Source organism: Acinonyx jubatus, chromosome B4, assembly GCF_027475565.1.
Source record: "Acinonyx jubatus isolate Ajub_Pintada_27869175 chromosome B4, VMU_Ajub_asm_v1.0, whole genome shotgun sequence".
Classification (NCBI taxonomy): Eukaryota; Metazoa; Chordata; class Mammalia; order Carnivora; family Felidae; genus Acinonyx; species Acinonyx jubatus.
Genome location: NC_069387.1, coordinates 129,606,947 through 129,632,146, shown reverse-complemented (window position 1 = coordinate 129,632,146; position 25,200 = coordinate 129,606,947). Strand labels below are relative to the sequence as shown.

Here is a 25,200-nt window from a genome sequence, read left to right as displayed (position 1 = left end):
GGGACGCCGGGGCGGGGATCCTCCCCTGCAAAGACAGTTCGGAGTAACGCGGGCGCAGAGAACCGGAGACTGGGTTTGGGTCCGGCTCTGCCACCTCTCCGTGACCTTGGGCAAGCTCATGACCCTCTCTGGCACTCAGTCTCCCAGTCTGTAAAATGAGGCGCCGCTATCTAGGCGGCCGTGAGGGTCCCTCCAGCCAGGCCACCTCCGTCACCCCGAGCACGGTGCGTAGGGTCTTTAAGTGCGGGTACTCCTGGAAGGGGAAGGGGAGCGCTGAGCCGCGAGGCCGGGAGCCACGGAACCCAGGACAGACCCTCTCCCACCCACCCCCTTCCCGGCTCGGAGGAACCCTACCGACCAGTCCCTGGGGGCCCGGAAACCCGGGAGCGGATTCTCGGAATGGGTTCTGGGAGGAGCGCTCCGGGAGGGAGGAGGAAAACCCGGGCAGGATCGGGGGCAGGAGCGGGGCCACGCAGCCCCCCGCCCCCGGCCCTGCCCCGGGCGGCCGGCCGACGGAAGGGGGCTGGAAGACCCGCCGGGCTGCGGGGAGGGGGCCGGGCCGGGGGCCCGCGGGCCGCCGGGGGCCCGGGCCCTGGGGGGGGGGGGGCGCGCGGCCTCCGCACTGGGGCGCGGGTCACGTGTGAGGAGGGGCGAAAGTCTCGCAAAGCGGGGCGGCGTGCCGCGAGTTGGGAGTTCTCGGCACGCCGCGGGCGGCGGGAGCTCGGGCTCCCGGGCGAGCCGGGGACGCGGCGGAGGCGCGGGCCCGGGTCCGAGACAGCGGGGGCCGCACCGAGAGTGGGAGGGGGAGAGAGACGGAGACGGACAGACGGGGACCGGGAGGAGGACAGATAGAGACGCGCAGGGGAGAGAGACAGGGCAGAGGCGGAGGCAGGCAGGGGAGACACCGGGAGGGCGACGGAGACGAAGGGACCCCGCAGGGAGACACGGAGAGAGCGGCAGCGGGAAGGAGGAGACCCACCGAGCGACAGAGATCCGGGGAGGCGGGCGGGGGGGGGGGCAGCCGGGGGAGGTGGCGGCGGATCCCGGGCCGGCCGGCCGAGGAGGAAGGTGGGGGGGGGGGGACAGTGCAGCGGGGCAGGGAGCGGAGCGCAGGGCGGGGGACGGCGCGGAGTGACGGCGCGAGAACAGCAGGGGGGGCGGCGGAGGGCAGGCGGCTGCGGCGGGGGCGGGGGGCGCGAGCGCGGGCGGCCGAGCGCCATGGGCCCCCGGACCCCCGCGCTCTGAGCCGGGGCCCGGCCCGACGATGCTGACGCCCAGGCGGCGCCGGGGGCGCGGCGCGGGGCAGCGCTGAAAGTTGGGCGGCCCGCGGGGAGCGGCGCGGGACGGCCCGGAGGCGCGGAGACCCGGAGACCGACGGACACGTCCACCTGCAGCCGGGGAGGGGGGCGGGGCCGGCCCGCCGAGTTCGCGGGGAGGGGGCGCCGGGACTCCCCTCTCCCCGCCCGGGACGCCGCCCGCCCGACCGCGCCGGGGGATGTAGAGCCCGCTCGCCGCCTCCTGGACCTTCGTCGGAACCTCCGCCCCGCGGTAAGCCGGGCCCACGCCCACCGCTGGCGTCGTCCGTCTGTCCGTCCGGCCGCGTGCGTGTCTGTGTGTCCCGGCTGGGCTCCGTGGGCCCCGCCCGCTGAGCCCCTTATCCCCGCGGGTCTCGGGTTCCAGGCGCGCGTTCAGCGCGGTCCGGCGACTCCCCGGGAGCTGGCAAGCTCTGTCGCTCGGTCGGTCGGTCGGTGGGGAGTGTGAAGGTCTGGGTTGTGGCCGGAAAGGCCGAGAGAGGTGGGTGGAAGAGGCCTTGACCTCCTGCCCCGGCCACGACCTTTCCCTGCCTCCACCCACCCCCGGTTGTCAGCCCGTTCTGAGGAGCTTCAAGGCAGGTGACTTGTGGCAAAGGAGGGGGGGGGGGTCCCCTTTCCGCTTCCCCAGCTGCAACCTGTTTGCAAAGGGCCCTGGCCCTCTGATCTGACAGAAGACGACAACGTCCCACTTCTCATGCTCTGAGCACCTACTTTGGGCCAGGTGAGCCCAGGGTGCAGTCCAGTAAATGAGGTAGAGACTGTGGAGAGAGGCAAGGGCTGCTTTTCCCTCTCTGGAGGAGAGCCCCAAGGAAAGAGGTCTGAATGAACCCCTGAGCAGGGAAACTTCCCTGCCTCCCCACGGGCATCAACACCACACTTCTGCCGTGGGTGCCTAGGCTGTGAGATGGAGAGAGAATACAGGGAGATGGTAGGTGGGAGTGTGATGGAGGCACCGGAGGCAGGGCAGCCTGGCTAAGCTGGCAGGTGAGGCCCTCAAGGCCAGTAGGATGCTTAGCAGCGGCTTGGGGGAACTGGGAACTGAGGGACGGAGGTCCCAGGGCCACGCGTACGAGACCCAGAGAGGAGCCAGACCCGTGTGTGTGTGTGTCTGTGTGTGTGTGTGTGTGTGTGTGTGTGTGTGTAAAATGTCTGTTCCGCTTCTCCCCACATACAGTCCTGTGACCTCCAGGGCTTCGGCAGTTTGGGGAGCTGTTGGCAGGACTCTGGGGGCCCTGCGAGCCACGCAAGCCCTGCCTTGGCCTGGGATGGGAGGAGCCAAAGCTAGAAGAGGTGGTGGGATAAGGTCTGGGTTGTAACATGGCAGGAGCACGGGCTGCTGGCCGTCGAGCTGACCCATATCCAAGTTGGAGCCTGGAGGGGTGAGCCTAGAACATTCGGCCGTTTTCCACAGGGAGGCGGGCTCTTTTGGGGGCTTTCCACGCTGGGCAGGGGGCTTCACATACCCTACATTCAGGCTCCTGGAAATCAGCTCACTAGCTGAGGGACCAGCACCCTGAGGCAGTCACTCTCCTCCCCGACCCTCAACTTCCAGAGCTGTGGAATGAGGACACAGCTCCCTGCCCCACTGACCTCCAAGGGCTCAGATGAGCGGAGGGCTGTTCACAGACTCAAGAAAGTGCTGGGCAGACGGCAGCGAGGATTCCTTTTACCTTCAGGAAGGTGAACAGCTAACGGGGAGGGAGTATATGGCCTCCAAGAGACGATTGACCAAGGAGGGGAATGTCCAGGAGTTAGAGGGGCATCTGGGGCTTGGCCGCTATTCCTCAGGAACCTTTGGGGATCCTGGAAAAGGAAGCTCTTCTCCCCATGAAAGCCTTTGGGGTGACTGGGAACAGGCAGAGCTGGCCTTGAGTATCTGCTGGGTGACCTTGGGCCGCTGGCTCGACTTCTCTGGGCCTCAGTGTCTTCAACCGGAGAATGGGGACGTTGGTACTGACTCCACTGGGTTGCCGAGCGATTTGCTGACTATTTCAGGCCTCTGAAAGCAGCTTGCAAAAGCCTGGAGCATAGTAGGTTCTCAGACATTTGCAGAAACCAGGATGAAGTCGCTCTAGAGGCCGTGGAAAGATTTCTTTGCTTCGGATAAGAAGGAAGGGGAGGAGGAACAGTGTAGGCTTGCAGGGCGGGTTGGTTCTTAATGTGGATCTGGGGGAGGCGGGGGCGAGTGCCGAGGGGGGTGTGAGGAGGAGGGGCCCCCTCTGCGGGGACCACTGAGTCACGAGGACATGGAAGCGACATGACAACCAGCAACATGGTAACCAGGAGACTCGTGGCGGTGGGAAACGGAGCTGGAGCCGTGTGTCGGGGAGGGGTGGGGGGTGGCAGTACCGGGGCTGGAGGGTCCGGGCAAGAAGAACCGGGCTGGTCTCCCAGAGTGAGTAGGGGGGAGACCCTGAGGTCCGGTGGGCTAGGGTGGACAGAAGGCGAGGGCAGAAGGAGAGGCGACTCTAGGGGCCGCCGGGCAGGGGGCTTCTCCCGCACCTCCCCAGGCTCCTCGCTCCTCTTCCTCCACATCTCCACTTTTCATGCCTCTCCCCCTAGGATGCCAAATTTGGCTCACGCAATCTGTCGTCTCTCTTCTGAGATTGGCACCGGGACCAAAGCCGAGTGCATTACATCACCGCCGCTCCCCCTGCACGAGGAGAGGGAGGGACAGAGGGCCGGGGGGCAAGTGGCCAAGCCTCAACTTTCATTCCTGTCTTCCTGCTCACTCTTGCTGCCTCGGTCCCAGGCGTTGGGGGCTTCCGGGGAGCAGGCAAGCAGGGCCTGGAGGCAGGACGAGGGCTCCCATCTTGGAGAGATCCCAGGGCCAGGGCCGGAGGTCAGACCGCGTCGCTGTCCCCCTGGCTAGGTGGCGCCTGGGAGGCAGGGAGCCTAAGTGCAGCACATTCTGTCATCGCCTTGCTGTGTGTGACCTTGGGCAGGTCCCCCCGCCCCCCACCCCCGCCCTGTGCAGTGTCTACATCTGTGTGGAGAACAGTTGGCCACTCGAGAGCTTGGGGACTCTCCTGAAAAAAGATGCCCTTGGGTCCTGCTGCGCTCCTGGGCACAGAGGAGGAGTTCTGCATTTTCAGTGGCTCACTGTGACTTTTAGCAAGACCTTAGACCTGCGTCTCTTCACCTGTCAAACGGGGTCGACAGAGCCCTCAAAGGCGCTAAATGTGAAAGAGGTACGAGACACACAGGTGAGAGACAGGGGAAGAGACAGGGGGGGGTCTCTGGCCCTGAAACCACAGACCCTCGGGGACCCTGTGGCTCCCGGCAGGCTGGGCTGGAGGCGACGGGGGCAGTAGACCAGTATCTCAATACAGACAGAAGGCTTGGCCCTTAAATCACTGGGCTGACGTCCTTGTTTTAAGAACCGGAAACCGAAGCCCAAAGAGGGAAGTGGACCCCCACCCCGAGGCCACAGTGGTGGTTTGGGGGGTAGAGGAAGTAGAGGTGGGGCCTGAACCCGGGGCTCCTAGTTCCCAGCCCTGCCTAGAAGCAGATAGGCAGGCAGGAAGATACCTACCCCGTGGAACACTGTGGCAAAACTGGACAGGACCCAGGAGTTTGAGGGCCCCGTTCTCACTGTGGCCTCCTGTGTTCTCCCTTCCTGCTCCTTGGCTCCCATCATCTCCACCATCCCTGGGCATTAATCCCGCCTTCATTTGGTCTGTTTCAAGAGCTCCCTTTTGGGCTTTTTTTTTTTTTTTTAAATATGTATTTTTTTAAAGTTTATTTATTTTGGGGGGGGGGAGGGGCAGAGAGAACGAGAGAGAGAAAATCCCAAGCAGGCTCCAAGCTGTCAGCGCTGAGCCTGACACGGGACTCAATCCCACGAACTGTGAGATCGTGATCTGAGCTGAAATCAAGAGTCGGCCGCTTAATGGACTGAGCCACCCAGGTGCCCCTTGGGCTCATTAAAAAGATTTTTTTAATGTTTATTTATTTTTGGGAGAGAGAGAGCACGCAAGCAGGGGGAGGGCAGAGAGAGAGGGAGACCCAGAATCCAAAGCGGGCTCCGGGCTCCAAGCTATTAGCACAGAGCCTGACACGGGGCTCGAACCCACGAACTGCGAGATCATGACCTGGGCTGCAGTCGGGCGCTTAACCGACTGAGCCACCCAGACACCCCACCTTGGGTTCATTTTAAAGTGAGTTTCAAGCCGTCTCAGGCAGCGACAGGCTAGGTTTGGAGTTAAGCTAGAAGATTATGGCCCCTTCTAGAAGATTCTCAGAGCTGGAGGTAGAGAAAGATGGGGAGCCTCTGGATGGTTTGTGAAGTAGTGAGCTCCTCATTCCCAGAGCTATTTAAGCAGAACCAGATGAGTACCTGCCAAGACCCAGTGAGTCCTACTTTATGGGTGAGTTTGAATGACAGTCCCGCCTCCCAAATCCCAGGAGCCTTTCCTATCCCAGGAGGGGCTGGGACGCAGACAGCCGTTGCTTGCCCGCTTTCCAGCAAGGAAACTCGCTGTTACGCCGGGCATTGGGCTGGGAGCTCTTTGCAAAGACTTTCTCTTGCGATCCTCCCATCAACCCCGCAATGTCGATTTGATGTCCCTGTGTCACAGATGGGGGAGCCATGGCTCAGAGAGTCTATGTGATCTGCCCAAGGTCACCCAGCAGGGAAGTGAATGAGTCTGGATTTGAGTCCTGGCCAGTCTGATTCTCGGGGGCTGTCCCTGGGACTTCCTTGAGAAAAGAGCGGAAAAAAGTCCCTCCCCTGGGCCGGGGCTTGGCAAGAGATGATGTGTCGCCCCCACAGCATGACACCCCCTCAAGGATCCTCTGGGGGCTCCATTCTGGAGACATAGTTACAGACGTGCACCCAAGGGAGGACTCACTTTACAAATGGGAAGACTGAGGCACAGAGACGAAGAGTGACCCGCCCAAAGGTGCCCAGAGAGTCAGATTTGGGCCAGGGGTCTTTCCCTGCGCTGGTGAGGCAGGAGGCTCCTTTGGGCCGATGACGGTGTTAGGTCTGGGATTGGGGGTGCAGGCTGCTCAGTGGTTTGGCAGAGGGCTGAGAGAGAGTGCTGGCTCTAGGCTAGGGCCGTGGGGAGCGAAGTCGGCCTCCAGAACGCGGGAACGCGGAGAAGGGAGCAGGAAGAGAAATCAGCAGGGACAGCGGGTCCACTTCTGTCCTCCCCGGTCCTGGTCCTGCCCGCAGATGTCCATGTCAGACCCCCGGTGAAGTCAGGGGAAACTGTGGGTGGGACCTGCCTGGCAAGCGCGGAGGCTCTTGGAGCTAGCCTTGGGTGTGGCTCCCTGTGTGACCTTAGGTTAGTTCCTCACCCTCTCTGAGCTTGGTATGCTCACCCGTGTGACCAAGAATCTGGACCGAATGATCCGTTTCCCAACGAACGTAGCAGCCGCTGGGCTGTCATCCCAAAGTGCTCCTCCCATCCCCACGAGGACCCTGGGCCCCGGGAAGGGGCAGGCAGGGATCCTGGAGGTTGGCATAACCTTTAAGCCTCCTCGGCGACTCAGCCCTCCTTGCGGTGTGGGGGGAATCTCCGGGCGCAGCCCTTCTTCTCCTTTTCATCTTTATTTTTCTCCTGCTCCCTCTTCCCCTTGCTACGTGGGCTGATCGCTGCTCAAACTTTTAATTCAGATGGTAATTGAAATAATAATATGGGCTGAGGCCCCTCTGCTTGTGACGCTGCAGCTGGTGGAGCTCAGCTATGAATAGACCCTGAGTCACACACGCGCGCGCGCCCGCTCCTGCCGGCGCGCACACGGGGCTCACGGGGTGGTGGGTGGGGTGCGGCGTGGGGGGGCAGGGTGGGCTCATGCTCCAGCTGGCTCTGGGTCTCAGCCCCCCACTCTCAAAGGCCTGGGACCCTTCTGCCCGCTGCCACCCACTCCCTGCTCCCTGTGGCACACCGGCAAGACGTGGGACATCGGTGGTCCTGATTACCGGAGGGGAAACTGAGGTCCCAGCAAGGGGGAGTGGCTGGCAGGACGGAAATAGAAAGGGGCCGGGACTAGGTTCGAGCTGGTGGGTTTTGCCCGGTTCTTAGACCACTGTTCTGCCTTAGGGCACACAGGCAAATGGGGGAGAGGAGTACAGGGGTGTGGCGCTGCCTCCCTTTGGTGTCCCCCCTGCCTCAGTCTTCCCAGCGCACGCTCGCACCCCCTCTCACACCTTCCCTCGGGCGCACACCCAGACGCTCAGCTGCTCCGAGACGCGGTGCTGTTGCTTCCTGGCTGGGCTGCAGGGAGGTTTTCTTGGGGGGTCCTGCTGTAGGAACGGGGACAGACCCCCAAGCGCCAGGCTCTAGGCGAGGCTTTTGTGTTCATGATTTTACTTAATCCTCCTTGTCACCCTCCGTTGAGGAAACTGAGGCTCAGCTAGAAGCAAGAGTTTGCCCAAGGTCCGGCGGGGTGGACTCAGCCGTATACCATCATCCTGCCGGAATGTTCCCAGTTCTGGCCATTCCGGGACCCTCCGTTTGGCCTGCGGCAGGAGGAAGTGTGCGTCTCTTCCAGCCTGGGGCTCCCCTCTTCTCCCCCTGCATTCCTCCCTGTGGCTACCTGGCCAGTTGTTGACCAGCTCTCCTGCCAGCAGCAGGAAATCCGGTCTCGGTGGGCAGGGGGAGGGGACGCGTCCATGCGGGGCATTGCCAGGCCAAAGAGAGAAGCTACCAAGATGGGCGGTCCTTGGTGTTCCAGACCCCAGCTGGAGCTGTGCAGGGAGAGGGCCTTGCGGTACCCTGTCAGCTGGGAGATTCGGTCTAGACCTGCTGGGTGTGCCCAGCAGGGGCCTCCGGAAGGGCAGAGGGGAGATGGGCCTGGGCACGGGGAGTGCGGTCGAGCAGAGTTACCCCTGGGCCTGGGACGATGGAGAAAATTCTCCCCAACGTCTTCTGGTGGCCCCGTCGTCTCCTGTATCTGCTCTTTCTCCAGCACTCTGCTAGGACACGGAGCCGCTGAGCCCAGCGACCACAGTGAACTGCCCAGGGCCCCTCGTGACTCCCCTGCCTCCTGACTCCCCTGACGACACCTGCTCTCTGATTTCATCCCAGTTTAGCCACTCACTTACCCCTTGTGACCTTGACTGGGACGAGGACCTTTGCTCCTCCGTGAAGCAGAGGCAACCTGCGGCGATGGGGGGCTGTGCTTGGCTTTCCCCTTCTGTTCCCCGTCTGCTCTCGGAGCACAGCCCGGCTCCACCTGGGCAGCGAGATGGGAGGGGACCCGCTAGGCCAGGGAGGAGAGGGTGCATGACTGTGCGGGACTCATCGCATTTTACTGATGGGGAGACTGAGGCCTTGGGGAGGGAGTTTGGCCAACCGTGATTTGGTAGCAGAATCGGTACCAGGTTTTACCATCTGGCCTCTGGGATACCCCGCCCCGCCCTCGGCAAAGTCTCTCCCCCACCCCGCCCTGCCCCTCCCCTCCCAACCTCTCCCTCTACTCCAAACTCCCACTGTAGGCCTGAAAAGAAGTCCAAGCCCCCTGCCCTGGAATGGGGGCCAGCAATTTGGAAACTCCATGGGGCCACATAGGGGAGGTGGCAGGCACAGGACTGGAGGTGACCTGGCTGTGGGTGGTGAGGTGGGGGAGGGCAGGAGGGGCTCAGTCACTCTGGCACGTGACCCCTCTTGTTAAAAAAAATTTCTTCAATGTTTATTTATTTTTGAGAGAGACACACACACAAAGTGTGAGTGGGGGAGGGGCAGAGAGCGAGGGAGACAGAGAGTCTGAGGCAGGTTTCAGGCCCCGAGCTGTCAGCACAGAGCCCCACGCGGGGCTCGAACCTACGAACCGTGAGATCATGACCCGAGCCGAAGTCGGACGCTTCACCGACCAAACCACCCAGGCGCCCCAACGCCTCTTGCTAGGGAGCTCACCATCTCTTGGGGCAGCCCACTGGGTCTGGAAGGTTCTGCTAATTGGTACCTGCCTCCCTCTTTGGCTTTCGCTCAGAGGGCCCCAGCCTCTTCCCTATAGGAGAGGTGGCCGGCTATCCCGTGCCCCCGAGGCTTCTCTCCTCTGGCCTCCCTGGTCCCAGCGGAGGCCTGTGGATGGGAGACAGATCTGGGTTGAAGTTCACCTCCACCCCTGCGTGGCTGTGTGGCCTCGGGCAGCCTATTCACTTCTCTGAGCCTCTACCCCTGACCTACGGGGTGGGGTGGGCTTGTTGATGGGAAGATCCATGAGCTTTGAGTGTAACACGGCCTCTGGTTGCCTGAGCTGCTGTGTGGCCCGAACCGGTCGGTGGCGACTCCTTGCAGGTTTCCAGGCCCCAGGCCCCACGCCTTCACTGGCCGTCACCTTCCGATACTGCCTGTCTAGTTATCTCGGGTGTCAGCGCCTGAACTCTCTGCCGAACCCTCCAGACCTGCCCGGGTGGGGGTAGGGCTGGCTGAGTACCAGCGCCGGGCCGAACAGCTGCAGACCCTCAGGCCGCCTGACCTTGGAAAGAGCCTCTCTGGCTGGGTTTCAGAGCCATCCCCCCCCCCCCCGCGCCCCGACACTGGGCAAGAGCTGGGCAACAAGGAGGGGAAGGAACCAGGTGGGGCGGAGAGCAGGCTTGGCCTCGTGCTGGAGCTGGCCTGGGTCCCTGAGGTGACAGGCCAGGAGACAGGAGAATGGACGGCCAGCTATGGGAGGGGGGTTACAATTATCAACTGCATTAATAGCACGGCAGAGCCTCCCCACACTCTAGTGGTTGCCTAAGGAGGGGGTGAGCTCCCTGTCACGGGAGGTGTGCAAGCAGCTGCTGAATGACATCTGTTAGGAGGACAGCAGCAGGTTCTCATACAGGGCCAGGGGAAGGGATTAGACCCAGAGCCCAGAGTCCTTGTTGTCTGGGCCTCAGTGCGGAGGCCCCGTGACCCTAAGGGCCTAACAGACCGTCCCAAGTATTCCCTCGCGACCTTCACCAACTCTCCCCACGGTTGTGCCTTCCAAAAGCCCACGGTCAGTATACGGTATGTTTGTTTTTACTCTGGGTCTTGGTCCGAAAGTTTAAAAGCTACTGCCCTGTATGGAAATCCTGGAGGCAGCGCTGGGAGACGCTCCGTGTGCAGATCCCTCTTTCTCCAGGATGCTCAGTTCCTAGGAATGTAAGTGCCAGGAATTCCAGGATGTCACTATTCTGTCCTCAGACCTCCCTTCCCTGGCCCAGCAGCCCGCTTGGCTCCAGGCCGTCCAGTCCCCCCCCCCCCCCACCCCACACACAACCACCCCCCTCTCCAGGGCCTACATCCCGCTCTCTGCCCAGCCCAGCCCTGGCCCAGCCCTGCTTTTTCTTCTCACTTCCTGCTTGCCCCACATCTTCCTGGGGACCTCTCTCTAAGCCCTCTGGCCTTGCAGACCCTTTGTCCCCGGGGCCTCACCTGTTTACCCGGGGACCTGGGCAAAGCACGAGGTGTGTCTTACCCGCTTCTCTTCCCTGAGCACGTGGCAGGTGCTCAGTAAATGCTCGCTCCTTCCACAGCGGTTTATAGAGAGCACCGTCCGAGGCCGGGCTCTGTGCTGAGTCGGAGACACACGGGGCAGGAGGGCGGAGGTCCCTGCAGCTCAGCGGACGTTTAGGGTGAGGAATGAATGAATGAATGAATGAACGAATGAACGAATGAATGGAGTCTGCGAGTCTCTGGCCTCAGGAGCCGGCTGGGTGGACGGTCAGAATGGGGAGCACGTAGCGCTCTGCCTGTGTGTTAGGCATCCTGCTAGGGACAGTCACTCGTGTCTGTGGATGAGCAGGAGTGTTGGGGTAGAAGCAGGGGCTGGGTGTTCCTGCCGCCGTCTCTTGGCCCTTCTGAGACCTGTCTGCCTGCCCCAGCCTCCCCGCCCTCCTCCTCCGGTCCTTGGAGCTTCTCTTCTGGGCCTGGAGCCCTTGTTGTGAATCGGGGACACCCAGGGGCCCCCCAGGGGACACGTCAGAGAAGCCTATGCTCTGTGGGAGGGTGAGGCGAAGGCCTGAGGCCTCAGACGTCCTGCACTCCCTCTGGTGCCACAGAAGGTCTCCATCTGGCTCCACTCAGAGACCACCTCCGCCTGAGAGGTTCTCCCTGACTACGGGGACAGGAATAACTCCTCCTTGGTCACATTCTGTCATATCCCCTGCTTGGATCCTTCGCGGGAATTATGGACGAGCTGGAATTAGCTTGTTTCTCGGTCGGTCGTCAGAGGTTTGTTAAGGGTCCACTCTGTGCCGGGCACCGGGGGTCGGGGGTGAGGCAGAGAACAGAGGTTCGAGGTCCCTGCACTTAAGGAGGTTGTACATGAGATGGGCCCGGATCGGATAAATGCCGTGAGGATCGGGACGCCGAGCATGGGGGGCGGGGGGAGGGGGGCTCTTGTACCGTCGCAAGGTGTGAGCAGTGGCGTCTTGGCGCATTTCAGCCCGAAGGAACGGCCAGAGTAAAGACCGGAGGGGAATACGTTCACCGCGTTCGAGGAACGGGAAGGAAGGCTGGGCAGGGGTGGGGTGGAGAGGAGAGGCCCAGGGCCGCGTCGTGGGAAGTCCGGAGGGCTCCAAGCCGAGGGGCAACGTGGGACCGCAGCGGGGGAGGCCCTGGAGTCGTCTGGCCACGACGTGGCGTGGAGCAGGGAGGACGCTGCAGGCTGGACGGACAGAGCGTGGGGCCGTCCACCTTCTTGGGGAAGCTCCCGAAACCCAGGTGAGGTTGAGCGTAACGGCACCCACCTCCGGGGTGGGGGTCAAAGTTGTGGCCAGGGTCTGGCCCACAGCTAACGATGTTAGTCGCTACACTATCATTAGCATCATGGCGATGATGGCGTTGGGGGGGGTTGAAGGGTGATGCCCCAGTGTTAGCTGAGCAACCCTCTGGGCCGGGGGTGGGGGTCACAGACTGCGCTGGGGAAGGCTGGGGAGGGGTCGTTGGTCGTCTCGGCAGCGCTGGGTCGGCAGTGCCCCTTTCTAGCAGACGCCGCTGGGGAGCAGGAGGTCACTCTGCCCGTCGCTGCTCCCAAGGATGGGGGGGGCGGTGGGGGGGGGGGCGGTGGTATTTTAGGCCAAGGCGGAGCCTGGGAGCCGCAAGAGGTGTGCATATAAGAGGCGGCAGGAGGGAGAGTGAGGGGGCCATCCGGAGAGGGGCCTTCAGGCCCGGAGGACTCAAGGAGGAATGCAGGGGTGAGCCAGGGCCTCCCTCAGAGCTGCCGAGCCCTGGAGGGGAACCCTGGAGGGGAACATGGATGCTGGTAGAGTCACCCCCTTCGAGAAGGGCTTCTGCGCCTTACGGTTTATAAACTCTTCCTGTCCACCACTACTGTTCATCTTCGCAGCATGCCTAGGAGGTGGGCGTCATTCCTCCCCATTTTACGGACGTGACTCAGAGAAGTTAAGGCATTTCCCCAAGGCCACACAGCACAGAAGTTAAGGAGTCTCAGGCTTTCTGGGATCCCAGGCCCTTTTGGGGACCTTATGAACGCTATAAGCCTTCTCAGAAAAATACACATATGTGTGCACTAATTTTAAAACTTTCTATGTGTCTTTTTTTCTGTAGGTAATACATTCATATGGTTCTAAAATTAACAAGACATAAACAGGAATACAGTGAGAATTCTTCCTCCCACCCCATCCCCAGCCACCTGCTTCCCCTCCCCGGAGACAGCCAGTGTCACCAGTTTCCTGGGTCTCCATCCACAGACAAGCCGAGACAAGCAAATATGTGTGTCTATAAATTTCTTTCTCTCCTTTTTTACACAAATGGTAGATACTACGCTCAACGTTCGTCGCTGCTGCCTTTTTTTTTTTTTTTTCTTAAAAACACATCTTGAAGACCCACATCGCTCCTTCCCAGGCTCCCTCCTCCTTTCCCCGCCGCCCCCCCTCCCGGCTGTGCGATGTGCCGTTCATGGGTGGGCATTGGCTTCTTCCAGGCCAGGCTGGGCATACAGGGCACCTGGCGCCCCATGCGCGTGACTGTCTGCGGGCTGAGGTCCCAGGGGTGCCCCCAAGTGCCTCAGCCAGTCTGTCCCGTGCCTCTTCCGAAGCCACCCAGGGCCACGCAGAGCAAGACAGGAAGCAAGCCTGGAACTTGGCTCAGACTCCCCTTCCCTGACCCTCCCTTCTTCCCGACACCTCTTCTTAGGTGTGGCCTGTGGGCCCATCGGAGAATCCAGAGAATCCTGTGCCGGTGTGAGCGAGGGACAACAGCCCCCATGCCCCATAGCTTCAGGGGACCTCCTCCCCCCGCTGTCAGCCCCAGCTCCTGGAGTCTGGTTTGCTGAGAAACCAAGGTTGGGGTGGTGGTCTCCTAGCCTGCCCTCTGCTCCTGCCCCCTGGCCCACCACAGCCGCTGTCCCCACACCTTGCCTTCTCCTGTTGCCCATGTCCTCACTTCACCCCTTGTGGCCAAGGGAGGGACAGCATCCAAGTGGAGAAGGGCCATGGGGCCGCTGGCCTTGTGGTCTGGGCTGGTCAGGGCCAACTGGGCGGCCCTGCTAAAACCCCTCTTCTGGCTTTGGGGACCCCGCTGTCCTTCTGCTCCTCTGGTCTTCTGCCGTGCTGGGTCCGGGTCCTCTTTCGTGGGCAGGAGATGCCCAGCGGCCCCGGGGCCCTTCCCTCTTCTTCCCGGCATTCTTGCCCCAGGCGGCTGCATCCGGTTTGCACAACTTAAAACACCGCCCCGGGCGGTTAGCACCTAACGTCTGAGCCCGGACCTCGGGGTCTGACATGCTGTGGATTTCTCTACCTGGACCCCCACAGCCACCGCACGCTGGAAACAGTCACTCCTTAAATCTGGTCCTCTTTCAGCGTCTCGTTACCTGCTCCCAGCACCCCTCTTCCCAATCGCCCCGTGCAACCTGCCACCAGGCCCTGCATGGAAATTTAAACGGTCAAACCAGGCAAACCCCAACCACCTGCCCACCTGTATCCTGTGGCCATGAGGATGAACCCCATGATTCTTCCCCCCACCTCTGGGGCCTCATCCTGGGCAAGTTCTCTCCCCCTCGTCTTGCTCACTTCACTCCCATTACCCGGCCTGCTGCAGATTCTCGACTCACCAAACTCTTTTCTGGAATGTTCTACACACCACCTTTCACACAGACACACGATTCTCCTCACCGGCTGGACTCCCCAGTCACTCCTCAGGTTTCAGTTTCAATGTCACTTTCTCAAAGAGGCCCCCAGGGACCCCCAGCCAACCAGAGGCCCCTGTCCTCTCTCATGTCCTGCCAAACTTCTCCTTCAGGCAGCTTGCCACAATTTCTGACCCCCCGTCTATGCAGATGCTGTTATGTGTATGACATCTCTCCGCAGCTGATCCAGAAGGCTGGGTGGGTCCACGGCCTGGGTCTGACCCGCAGCAAGGGTGCAATAAATAGTAACTCAGCAACTTTGGAGGAGGAATAAGCAGCAGACCAGGCCCCTAGAGGCCCCAGTAAGGCCGTGGGGGGTCGAATCCCACCACCAATGAGAGAGCTGAGGATGTTCTAGAAACAAGAAGCCTTCAGGGATCTGCTCTCGCCTTCTAATCCCTGTATAGAAGGAGGGCACAGGTGTTTGGGGCCAGTCCCTTTGGTGGGACTGTCTGGCCAATAGAGGGGGCTCCTGCAGGGGTGGGGAGCATTCCGGCAGGGCAGGGGCCGGGCGCTGGTGGTGCAGTAAAGGGCACGTCTGCAGGTGGGAGCAGTGACCCTTGGGTCCTCCAGCCACCAGCTCCTGCTATGTGACCATGACCAGAAGGTAGGAGGCCTCTCTGGACATTCTAGGAAACTAATTTTCTTTCTTGCTTGCTTTCTTTCTTTTTTGCTTTCTTCTTTCTTGCTTTCTTTTCTTCTTTCTTTCTTTCTTTCTTTCTTTCTCTCTTTCTTCTTCCTCTCTTTCTTTTCTTTCTTTCTTCCTTCTTCTTTCTTTCTTTCTTTTCTTTCTTTCTCTCTTGCTTTTCTTTCTTTCTCTCTCTCTTTCTTCTTCTTCTTCTTCCTCTTCTTTTTAAGTGTTTATTTATTTATTTTGAGAGAGAGAGAGGGAGAGGCAGAGAGAGCGGGAAAAAGAGAGACCCCCAAGCAGGCTCCGTGCTGCCAGTGCAGAGCCTGACGCAGGGCTGGAACTCGCGAACCATGAGATCATGACCTGAGCCAAAATGAAGAGTCGCACGCTCGACTGACTGAGCCACTCGGGCGCCCCGCCGGGGAAGTTGCTTTCTAAGCCTGCTCACCTGTTGGCTGAGTGGCCGGGACGGGGAGCTGGGAGTTGAGGTGCAGAACTGGAGGAATGAACCAGTTCACGTCACGCCGCTCTGAGCCCCTCAGGGAGCCCAGCGTCTCCCGTGTGTCTGGCTCTAAAATCAGGGACCAGGTCCTGGCTCCAACTCGCCCTATGACCCAGCTTCTCCTTTCCCCAAAGGGCTGACTTCACAGAGTCAGACTTGATAAATGTTTACCAACTGGAAGAAATAATGTGACAGTGTTCCTTTGGGGCGGGAGCCTAGGGTGCCTAATGAACGTGCTCTGGCGCCCACTGCCTGGATCCAAAACCTGGCTCTACCGCTAGTGAGCTGTGTGACCTTGGACGAGTTGCCGGACCTCTCTCTGCCTTAGTTCTCTTCTCAAGTAGGGATAATAATGGTAACTTCCTCTGAGGTCATGGTGAGGATGGCAGGAATTGATCAGCATAAAGCACTCAGAACAGCGCCGGCCCAGAGGAAGCGCGTGCTAAATGCTCCGCGTGGATTTTGCAATGTCACGCCGTTGGCCAGTGGGGGAGGGGGTGCGTGTGCAGTGGGATTTCGGGGTATAGAAGGTGCGAGGGAGGAGCGGCGTTCGCTGGGCACCCCCTGTGGGGCCTGCACGTCTGTGACCGTTGGCAGCCTCCATCCGGCCCTCACGACCCCCCTGCAAGGTAGGCATCACCACGCTCCTTTGCCAATGAGGACACCAAGGCCCAGAGAGAGGTCAAGGAGTCTGCTGGAGCGAGGCGGGACCCGTCCCACTTCCGGGTCAGCCTGGGGAGAGTCTGAGGCCACGGCCCTCACTCAGCTCCTCCCTGTGCTGGTGTCGAAAACGAACCGGGCGGGGCCGTGTGATGGGTGCAGGGCGGGCTCTGGGGAGCTGCGGCTGAAATGCAGGGGAGGAGGTCAAGGGAAGGACTGGGCAGCCCCGGGGAGTGATTTGTACCCACTTAGCAATCATTTACTCCGCGCGGGGCACGTGAAGGGCACGATCCCATTTGTTCCTCATTACAGTTTTATGAGGTAAGGACTATTGTTAGCCCTACCCAGGGATGCGGAGGGCAGGGACCAGAGAGGCTAAGTAATTTGCCCAAGGTCACGCAGGCGGAAATTGGTGCAGAGAGTCCAGAGCTGAAGCCATGGCAGGGGGACGATGAGGGCTCTTGAGACTCAAGACGAGGACGTGGCCAGACCTCCTGGGGCCTGAGCAGCAGCAGGTCAGAGCTGAATGAACCCTCCCCCCCAACCAGGCCGGCCAGGCCGGAGAAGCCTCAGTCAGAGAGGGAGAAGGGGCAGACCCCGTGCTCCTCGCGGGGCTGGGAAAGGGGGACAAGGGCGTTCATTCCTTCCACGGCCCCCAGGGAAATCCTCCCACCCTCTAGAACCCGTCCTGGGTGCACTTGAGTCAGGAACCCCTCGGCCCCGCCTCGTCTCTGATGCCCTGTGTCTGCTCCCTCTGGTAGAAGAAAAGAGTCAGCCTCCCTGTCCAAACCGCAGAGGGGTTCAGGGATGAACGGGGCTGAAGAGACTCGGGAGCACCCACCAGATCCCCCGCCTTATTTCGGACTCTGTGCTGGGCGCCTTGTTTCTCTCCCACTCTCCTGCCAGGGAGCAAACATGGTCCCCCGTTCTGCAGGTGGAGGGAAGGAGCGCCTGGCCGGAGCAGCTTAGTGGTGAAGCCAGGGCTTGAAGCTGGGCTTCCCGACTCCCTGTCTCGTCATCACCGTCATCTTGGTCAGCAGCACCGCCACCATTGTCACCTGCATATTCTTCGCATTTTGCCGGCCCGGCGTTTCTGTTCCAGGCCGGCCGGCGTTTCTGTTCCCAGTAGTTATATCACATTGGTCTCAACAAAGGGCCGGGTGAGGTAGGTACTATCGGCATCCTCTCCGCTTTGCAGATAAGGACACTGAGGTCCGAAGGGGACATGCTGGGAGGTGACAGAGCTGAGACTGACAGCCAGGTTTTACCACCCAAACGCGAGGGCTTAGCCAACACGTTATTTTTCTGAAGTCGAAAAGGAGCCGGGTGGTGCAGACAGGCGGTGAGGGCCAAGGGGCTCTGAGAAAGCAGGGCTGCGGCTGGTGGGACAGCCAGGGAAGAGTCAGAGACTGGGGCCTGGGGGGGGGGGGAGGGCTGGGCCTGGGGGGCTGGGGGGAGGGGTGCTGGGAAGAGACACAAGGGATCCGTGTTGGTCGCGCAGGGTGTTGTGGAAAGTGAGGGGAGCCGGAAGCCAGACTGGGGACCGGGGTGAGCCGGGGACCTGGAACCAGCCGGACCTGAGTCAGAATCCCAGCTTTGCCACTTCTGCTGTGACCCCGGTCCTCGTCCCCACTCCCCCCACCCCCAGCCTGTGATTCTTCAGCTCGGAAGAGAAATAATAACCCTGCTTGTTGCTGTGATAGGTGCTTAATAAATACTTGCTAAATAAACACAGGGTTGCAGTGACGCTTCGGGGAGATAGACCAGGCAGTGCCTGGCAGGGAGCTGACACTTCCAGAGGGTTCCTTGCCTGGAAGCAGCCACAAAGAAGGAGACAGTGTCAGCTGGGCCCCAGGGCTGAGCAGTAGGACCTCGGGCAAGTCACTTCATCTCCCCTCTTGACCCATCCAATAACAATTAGATGCATAAAGGCCCTGCAGGCCAGCCTGTCCCTAAGCCGTCTGCCCCCTACGAGAGCCTGCCTGCCTCAGGTCTCTGGAGGGGCCGCTGCTGAGGGCTCGAGGGTGGGGTGAGATGTACCCGCAGCCCTCAGTAACTCTCCCGTGAGTGGGGTGGGTGCACACAGGGAGATTTGCCCTCGTAGCCTGCCGGGGTTGCGGGAATCCACCTGGCCCGCTGTCACTTTAGCAGCTTTTCTTTCTTTCTTTTTAAAGTCTATCTATTTATTTAGAGAGGGAGCGGATGAGGAAGGGGCAGAGAGAGAGGGAGAGAGAGAGAATCCGGAGCAGGCTCCACTCTGTCAACACAGAGTCCAACACGGGGCTCGAACCCACGAGCTGTGCCATCCCGACCTGAGCCGACACCCAGAGCCGGATGCTTAACCCGCTGTGAACCACCCAGGGCCCCCTAGCAGCTTTTCTTTTGCAAAGGGAGTTGTGGGCCAGGAGGGGGGGCATATGGTGTCATAAAATCAGAGGGAAAACAGAGTGACGGGCGTGGGGTCCTCTGGACCCCTGGCAGGCAGGGTGCCCAGCCCTCTTCCGGAATCAGCAGGCTAGCAATAGCTCCAGTGAGCCGACAGCTCTGGGCCTCACTGTGCCACAGCCCTGCTCTTGGCCTCAGTTTCTCTAATTGTCCAGTGAGGTCTGGTCTAGGGGCTCCCGATTTTGGATGTTTGCAGCACAATCAAATTGAATGGAAAAACGTTTTTTTGGTAACAGATACAACATTGCCAATCCTTCATTTTGCCAAGAAGGGACGCTAAGTTGTTTTTTTAATTTATTTTTAAAAATATTTACTTTTGAGGGGCGCCTGGGTGGCTCAGTCGGTTGAGCGTCCGACTTCGGCTCGGGTCATGATCTCATGGTTTGTGGGTTCAAGCCCCATGTCGGGCTCTGTGCGGACAGCTCGGAGCCTGGAGCCTGCTTCGGATTCTCTCTCTCTCTCTCTCTCTCTCTCTCTCTCTCTCTCTGTGCCCCTCCCCCACTCACACTCTGTCTCTCTCTCCTTCAAAAATAAATAAACATTAAAAAAAAATTTACTTTTGAGAGAGAGAGAGAGAGAGAGTGAGCAGAGCAGGGGCACAGAGAGAAGGAGACACAGAATCAGAAGCAGGCTCCAGGCTCTGAGCTGCAAGCACAGAGCCCGATGCGGGGCTCGAACGCACAAACTGTGAGATCATGACCTGAGCCGAAATCGGACGCTCAACCGACTGAGCCCCCCCAGGCGCCCTGGGACATTAAGTTTTTAAAGGCAGCCAGCATCTTCCAAAGAAAGAAAGTTTACCATGAAAGGGGTCCCAGGATGCACTCAGAATAAAGGACAGTGACCAGCAGGCAAAGCTGGCCAGGAAGGGGAAGGACTTGTCCAAGGTCACCCTGCACGGCAGGGAGAGGGGCCTGGCCTCCCAGAGCCTCCGCCGTAGAAAATGTGTTGAGACCGTGTTCTTCCACGTGTGTTCGTTTCGTGGCATCCTTGTTGCAAGAGAATTAGACCAGCTCCCTGCCTTCCAGAAAAGTACGGTTTAATTGGAGACACGATCCAGGCACCTGCACAACCAGGGCGTGCGCTCTGATAAAACGTGTATTCAGAGGAGGGTGCCCAACTGTCGATGCCTCTCGCTCCTCTTCGACGATCTGTGCCCTTTCTCTTTCGCGCTTTCCCCGTGGGCCCCTGGGCCTTCGCCAGGAAGCCCTGTGTGACAAACAAGGGAAAGAAAACCTGGCCGTCTCCCGGTGGTCGTCACCCGAAAGCACCATGCCAGGCTGGTACTTTGCACGTTTTGGTCGGGCGTTGTGCGGGGGCAGCCCACACGTTGACAGGTGAGCCTGTCACTCCTGCCGAGGAGTTAGCGGTGACAGGAGTGTTCGCATCTTTGAGCGGGTCACCGCAGACAGGGCCCTCACCAACCGAGCGTCTTCAGGGGGGCAGGCTCCTCCGTGGTGGAGGGTGGACGGGTCTGGGGGTAGCTTTCCCAACAGCCCCGAGTGGACATTCCCGAGCGTGGCTGAGCGGAGCAAGCAGAGTGATGGGCGCAGGGTCTGGATCACCGCAGGGGTGGGGGACAGGCTGAGCCCCCACCGGGCTGAGGTGTGAGGCTGGCGGAGATGGGCTGGGGCTGAGGGTTGAAGTTGGGGGTGGGGGAGTGTCAGGTGGGGACATGCGGAGCCTCGGGGCTGACCCCGGAGCATGGGGCTGGGCTGATTCCTGCCACTTCCGCTCACGAAAGGGGGGGAATAGTGGGCAGTGCTGGTGAGGGAGGACCGAGAGCCGAGAGCATGCAGAGATCTTCTCCCTCACCCTCACCCCCAGGGCCCTCCTAGAGAGTGAAAGCCCCATAAAGAGCCTTCTCCTACAGCACAAGTCCGTTGGGCAGAGAGCCAGGGGTCCCCAGCACCCTGGGTTTGGGCTTGGCCTTGGGTAGGCCCTTCACCCTGTCTGGGCCTTAGTGTCATCGGTCAAAGGCCAGGTCACCACACTTTGTCCCCTCTGCCCCTCTTCCTGAGGCATGCGGCCGGTGGGTCCAGGGCATGCTGGGGCCAAGCAGGTTCCCCCTCTTCTCTAGCCCCAAACCGCACTCCAAGTACTCCGGGGAGGACGCCCTTCTTTCCAGGGGCACCTTAACCTTCCAGGAGCTCTGGAGCGGGAGTGAGGAGTCCTGGGTCAGGGCTGGCCCACCCCGCCTCACTCTGGCACCCTTAGCAAATCTGGGCCTCAGACAGAAAATGAGGGCCTTGAAATCAGTGATCGCCCGTTCCTTCTGGTTCTGGTTCCTTCTGTGGTGCTAATGGAGGCATTCAAGACAGTGGGGGCAGAGCAGAGGGAGATGTTTAGTGAAGGAAGACCTCCCTAAAAACTAGAAGGCGCTCCTGGCCCTGACCACCGGGAGCCCTGGCTGTCAGGGCTCCGGGGGAGGTGACAGAGAGGGTCCGGGACTCCCGGCTAAAGTTATGACCTCTTAAGGGCCGGCATTGCACACCCACATTGTCTGTTAGGTCTTTGGACTGATGGGTCTCACCGGTCCCATTTTCCAGAAGAAGAAACTGAGGCTCACAGCAACCAAGTAACTTGCCCGTGTTATGCGGTGGATGAAGGACTTCAGTGCATGACTGTGGGACCCAGGGAGCGCCTCTGAGGTGGGGAAAGAAGAACCCAGAGTGGGGGGTGATCGCGGGGGAGGTGGGGGGCAGGGCTCACTCTCCCCAGGCCTGGCCGAGGGAGGGAGTTTCTCCCGGGAAGAGGCGCAGGCAGGCACCAGGCTGTTGATCTCTAAATTATAGCGTTGGCGCGCACTGGTTGCTGCGGCAACCGAGTTGTCCTGAACGGGGAAGTGTATAAACATTGCCACAGATGCACAATTAGATCAGGAAGAAGAATAGAACAGAAAATAGAAACTTCCAGCCTTATATAATTCTGGGCCAAAACGTTACCGGGAGCCCGGGCCCAGACCCAGCCCTGCCAGCGGCTGCCCTCCCCACCCCCACAGCACCCTGTCTCTGCCGGGGCCCCCGTGGAAGGGAGGGGTGAGGGGAGGGTCTGCCCTCCGTGCGCCCGGCTGGTGCGCCTGCCACCCGGTGGGGTAAGGGCCGTCCGCCTCCACTAAAACAGCCGAGGACGCTGACAGGTGACTCCTGCCTCTCGCCGGCTTCCTCCCGCTCTGGAGAAGCAGGAAGGAGGACAGCAGGGTGACCCGTTTTAACTGAGCACCTACTATCTCCTTCGGTCCTGTGAGGTAGGGTTCGGATACCCATTTCACGGGTGAGGCGACCGAGGCTCAGAGATGGGACACGAGTTATCTGAGGTGTCACGGCGAGGCAGTGGGTGTGCCTGCCTCCCTGCCTCTGGGTCTCCACAACCGTGAACTCCAAGACGCTGACGGCACCCGGGGAACTGAAGGTTAGACACACCTGAGTTTGGATTTACGCATCAGCTGTGTGGCCTCGGGCGGGTCACGTCCCCTCTCTGAGCCCTGTTCCCCCCACCTGTGACTTGTAGAAACGTTCTCTGTCCACTCTGTCTGCGAATGGCAGCCAGTGGCCGCAAGCGGCCGCCGAGCACTTGAAATGCGGGCAACTGAACTTACAACTGTATTTAAGTAAATGTCAAAAGCCCCAGGTGGCCTTTGGCTGCTGTACTGGACCGCGTGGGAGGATGTCCAGCCCCAGAGAGAGACCCAAGAGGGCAGAGGCTGGACCCAGGGAGGTGAGCGGGGGGCGGGCCAGCGCATTCACAGCTCCCTCTGCTCAGGGCGCGTGGGACAGACGGCATGAGGAAGCTCCCCGGCCGGGGTGGGGGCCAAGGAGGGTTGGAGGGGGCAGCGTGAGGGGCTGTCCTGGTGGCCTCAGCTTCTGGTCCCCGGAGGCACTGGCGCTGGTCCCGATACTCCCTGCCTGTCTGCAGAAGAGCCTGATGTGCCACATTCTGCGGCGCACGGAGAGGGGGGCCTGGGCCCTGGGCCCTGGGCCAGGCCCCTCCCCTTGTGAGCATCTCTGGGGGGGGCGGGGACAGGGGAGGGGGAGGTCCCGGGCCACCAGCGTCTCACGCGTCTCGGGCTTCTCCTCCCCAGGCCCTGCGTCTTCCCAGGTGACCACGCCGGCTTCAGGACATGCACGGGCACAGCCGCAACGGGCAGGCCCACGTGCCCCGGCGGAAACGCCGCAACCGCTTCGTCAAGAAGAACGGCCAATGCAACGTCTACTTCGCCAACCTGAGCAACAAGTCGCAGCGCTACATGGCGGACATCTTCACCACGTGCGTGGACACGCGCTGGCGCTACATGCTCATGATCTTCTCCGCGGCCTTCCTCGTCTCCTGGCTCTTCTTCGGCCTCCTCTTCTGGTGTATCGCCTTCTTCCACGGCGACCTGGAGGCCGGCCCGGCGGCGGCGTCGGCGGGGGCGGCGGGGGCGGCGGCGGCGGCGGCGGCGGCGGCGGGGGGGGCCCCGCCGGGCGGTGGCGCGGCGGCCCCGGTGGCCCCCAAGCCCTGCATCATGCACGTGAACGGCTTCCTGGGCGCCTTCCTGTTCTCGGTGGAGACGCAGACGACCATCGGCTACGGGTTCCGGTGCGTGACGGAGGAGTGCCCGCTGGCGGTCATCGCCGTGGTGGTCCAGTCCATCGTGGGCTGCGTCATCGACTCCTTCATGATCGGCACCATCATGGCCAAGATGGCCCGGCCCAAGAAGCGGGCGCAGACGCTGCTGTTCAGCCACCACGCGGTCATCTCGGTGCGCGACGGCAAGCTGTGCCTGATGTGGCGCGTGGGCAACCTGCGCAAGAGCCACATCGTGGAGGCCCACGTGCGGGCCCAGCTCATCAAGCCCTACATGACCCAGGAGGGCGAGTACCTGCCGCTGGACCAGCGGGACCTCAACGTGGGCTACGACATCGGCCTGGACCGCATCTTCCTGGTGTCGCCCATCATCATCGTCCACGAGATCGACGAGGACAGCCCGCTCTACGGCATGGGCAAGGAGGAGCTGGAGTCGGAGGACTTTGAGATCGTGGTCATCCTCGAGGGCATGGTGGAGGCCACCGCCATGACCACCCAGGCCCGCAGCTCCTACCTGGCCAGCGAGATCCTGTGGGGCCACCGCTTCGAGCCCGTGGTCTTCGAGGAGAAGAGCCACTACAAGGTGGACTACTCGCGCTTCCACAAGACCTACGAGGTGGCCGGCACGCCCTGCTGCTCGGCCCGGGAGCTGCAGGAGAGCAAGATCACCGTGCTGCCTGCCCCGCCGCCCCCGCCCAGTGCCTTCTGCTACGAGAACGAGCTGGCCCTCATGAGCCAGGAGGAGGAGGTGATGGAGGAGGAGGCCGCGGCCGCCGCGGCCGTGGCCGCAGGCCTGGGCCTGGAGGCGGGCTCCAAGGAGGAGGCGGGCATCATCCGAATGCTGGAGTTTGGCAGCCACCTGGATCTGGAACGCATGCAAGCCACCCTCCCGCTGGACAACATCTCCTACCGCAGGGAGTCCGCCATCTGACCTCCAGGCCCCGCCCTCGTCACTTCCCACAGGAGCCTCTGCCCCGCCCCCCCGGGGGGGGAGGGGTGGGACGCCAGGACACGCCCCTCCACGCTCAGGACAGAGCCGACCCTGGCTCCGTGGACCTTCTGGAGGGAGGCGGGGGCTTCAAAGACTGGGGGACCCCTCCCTATTGACTCCAGAGCCCAGGCCTGGGAAGGGCCCAGGACACCCTCTGCCCTGTCAGCCGACCCGCTGGCGTCTCGGGGACCCCAGACCCACCACCCTTTTCCCACTGACACTTCAAGGACGTGCCCCCTTTGCTCTCAGAACCTTGGGGAGGGCGGCTGGACTGCTGGGGGGTGGGCATCATGGGGTTCTGGGGTGGGCAGGGGTTAGTGCAGGGGGGAGGGAGGGCGGGGGTGCGTTTCTTTTGCATGACTGTGACCTGTTGTTCTTGCCTTTCTTTTGTAAATACCTATAAATGCAGAGTTGGAGGCGCCGAATCCACCTTCTGCCATTTGTACCTGCAGGACAAGGAGGTGCGGTCCCTCTCGGTGAACCCCTCTCCCACCCCTCCCTGCCCGTCAAGCCTAGCCCCTTCCCCCTGCCCCGCTAGCTGGCTGGTCCCCAAAGCCAGCCATCTTGGCCCCTGGGTGGTGTTGGGTTTGGGCGCAGAGGTGGGACCCCAAGGGGCAGGATGAGGACCGTCCCCACCCCCACCCCCATGGTCCCTCCAGGTCCCCGGGGTCCGGCCCAGATTGACAATGGAGTTTGTAACTATATATTTTTAATAAAGTATATGGTCCACTAGGGGTAGGCTGGCTAGAGATGGAAAGCTGGGAAGAAGAGTTAGAGAAAGAGAGACTGAAATGATGGGAGTGTGTCTGTGTGTGGTACGTGTGTCCCTTTCTGAGACACTGACCCCTGGAGGGAACTGTATCGCCTGCCATTCTCCTTCCTGGGAGCCAATGGGAAAGATCCCGAGAGGGCTTCAGGGGACCCGGGCTTGGGTCGGAGCTTCGCTGCCTCCTAGCTGTGTGGCGGCTAGCCAGTTACCCGGATGCTCTTGGCCTCGGTTTCATCATCTGCAGCATGGGAC

The 25,200-nt window shown here is 61.2% G+C and overlaps 1 protein-coding gene across 4 annotated transcripts; it reads left to right on the top strand.

Annotated features, from left to right (window-relative positions):
* Positions 1-1,219: 1,219 nt before the first annotated feature.
* On the top strand, positions 1,220-24,911 carry KCNJ4 (potassium inwardly rectifying channel subfamily J member 4). Of its 4 annotated transcripts, none has more exons than XM_053226789.1 (2): positions 1,220-1,548; positions 22,704-24,911. In XM_053226789.1, the coding sequence occupies exon 2, from the start codon at positions 22,743-22,745 to the stop codon at positions 24,117-24,119; it is 1,377 nt and encodes a 458-aa protein (XP_053082764.1). In that variant the 5' UTR covers positions 1,220-1,548; positions 22,704-22,742; the 3' UTR covers positions 24,120-24,911. The 4 variants fall into 4 exon arrangements, with proteins under 4 accessions (XP_053082764.1, XP_053082767.1, XP_053082765.1 ...); XM_053226792.1 differs by lacking the exon at positions 1,220-1,548 and adding an exon at positions 2,580-2,692; XM_053226790.1 differs by lacking the exon at positions 1,220-1,548 and adding an exon at positions 4,272-4,519.
* The last annotated feature ends 289 nt before the right edge of the window (positions 24,912-25,200 follow it).

Excerpts from the sequence above, each read along its gene's own strand:
- KCNJ4 (XM_053226789.1), top strand. The coding sequence starts at position 22,743 with ATGCACGGGCACAGCCGCAACGGGCAGGCCCACGTGCCCCGGCGGAAA.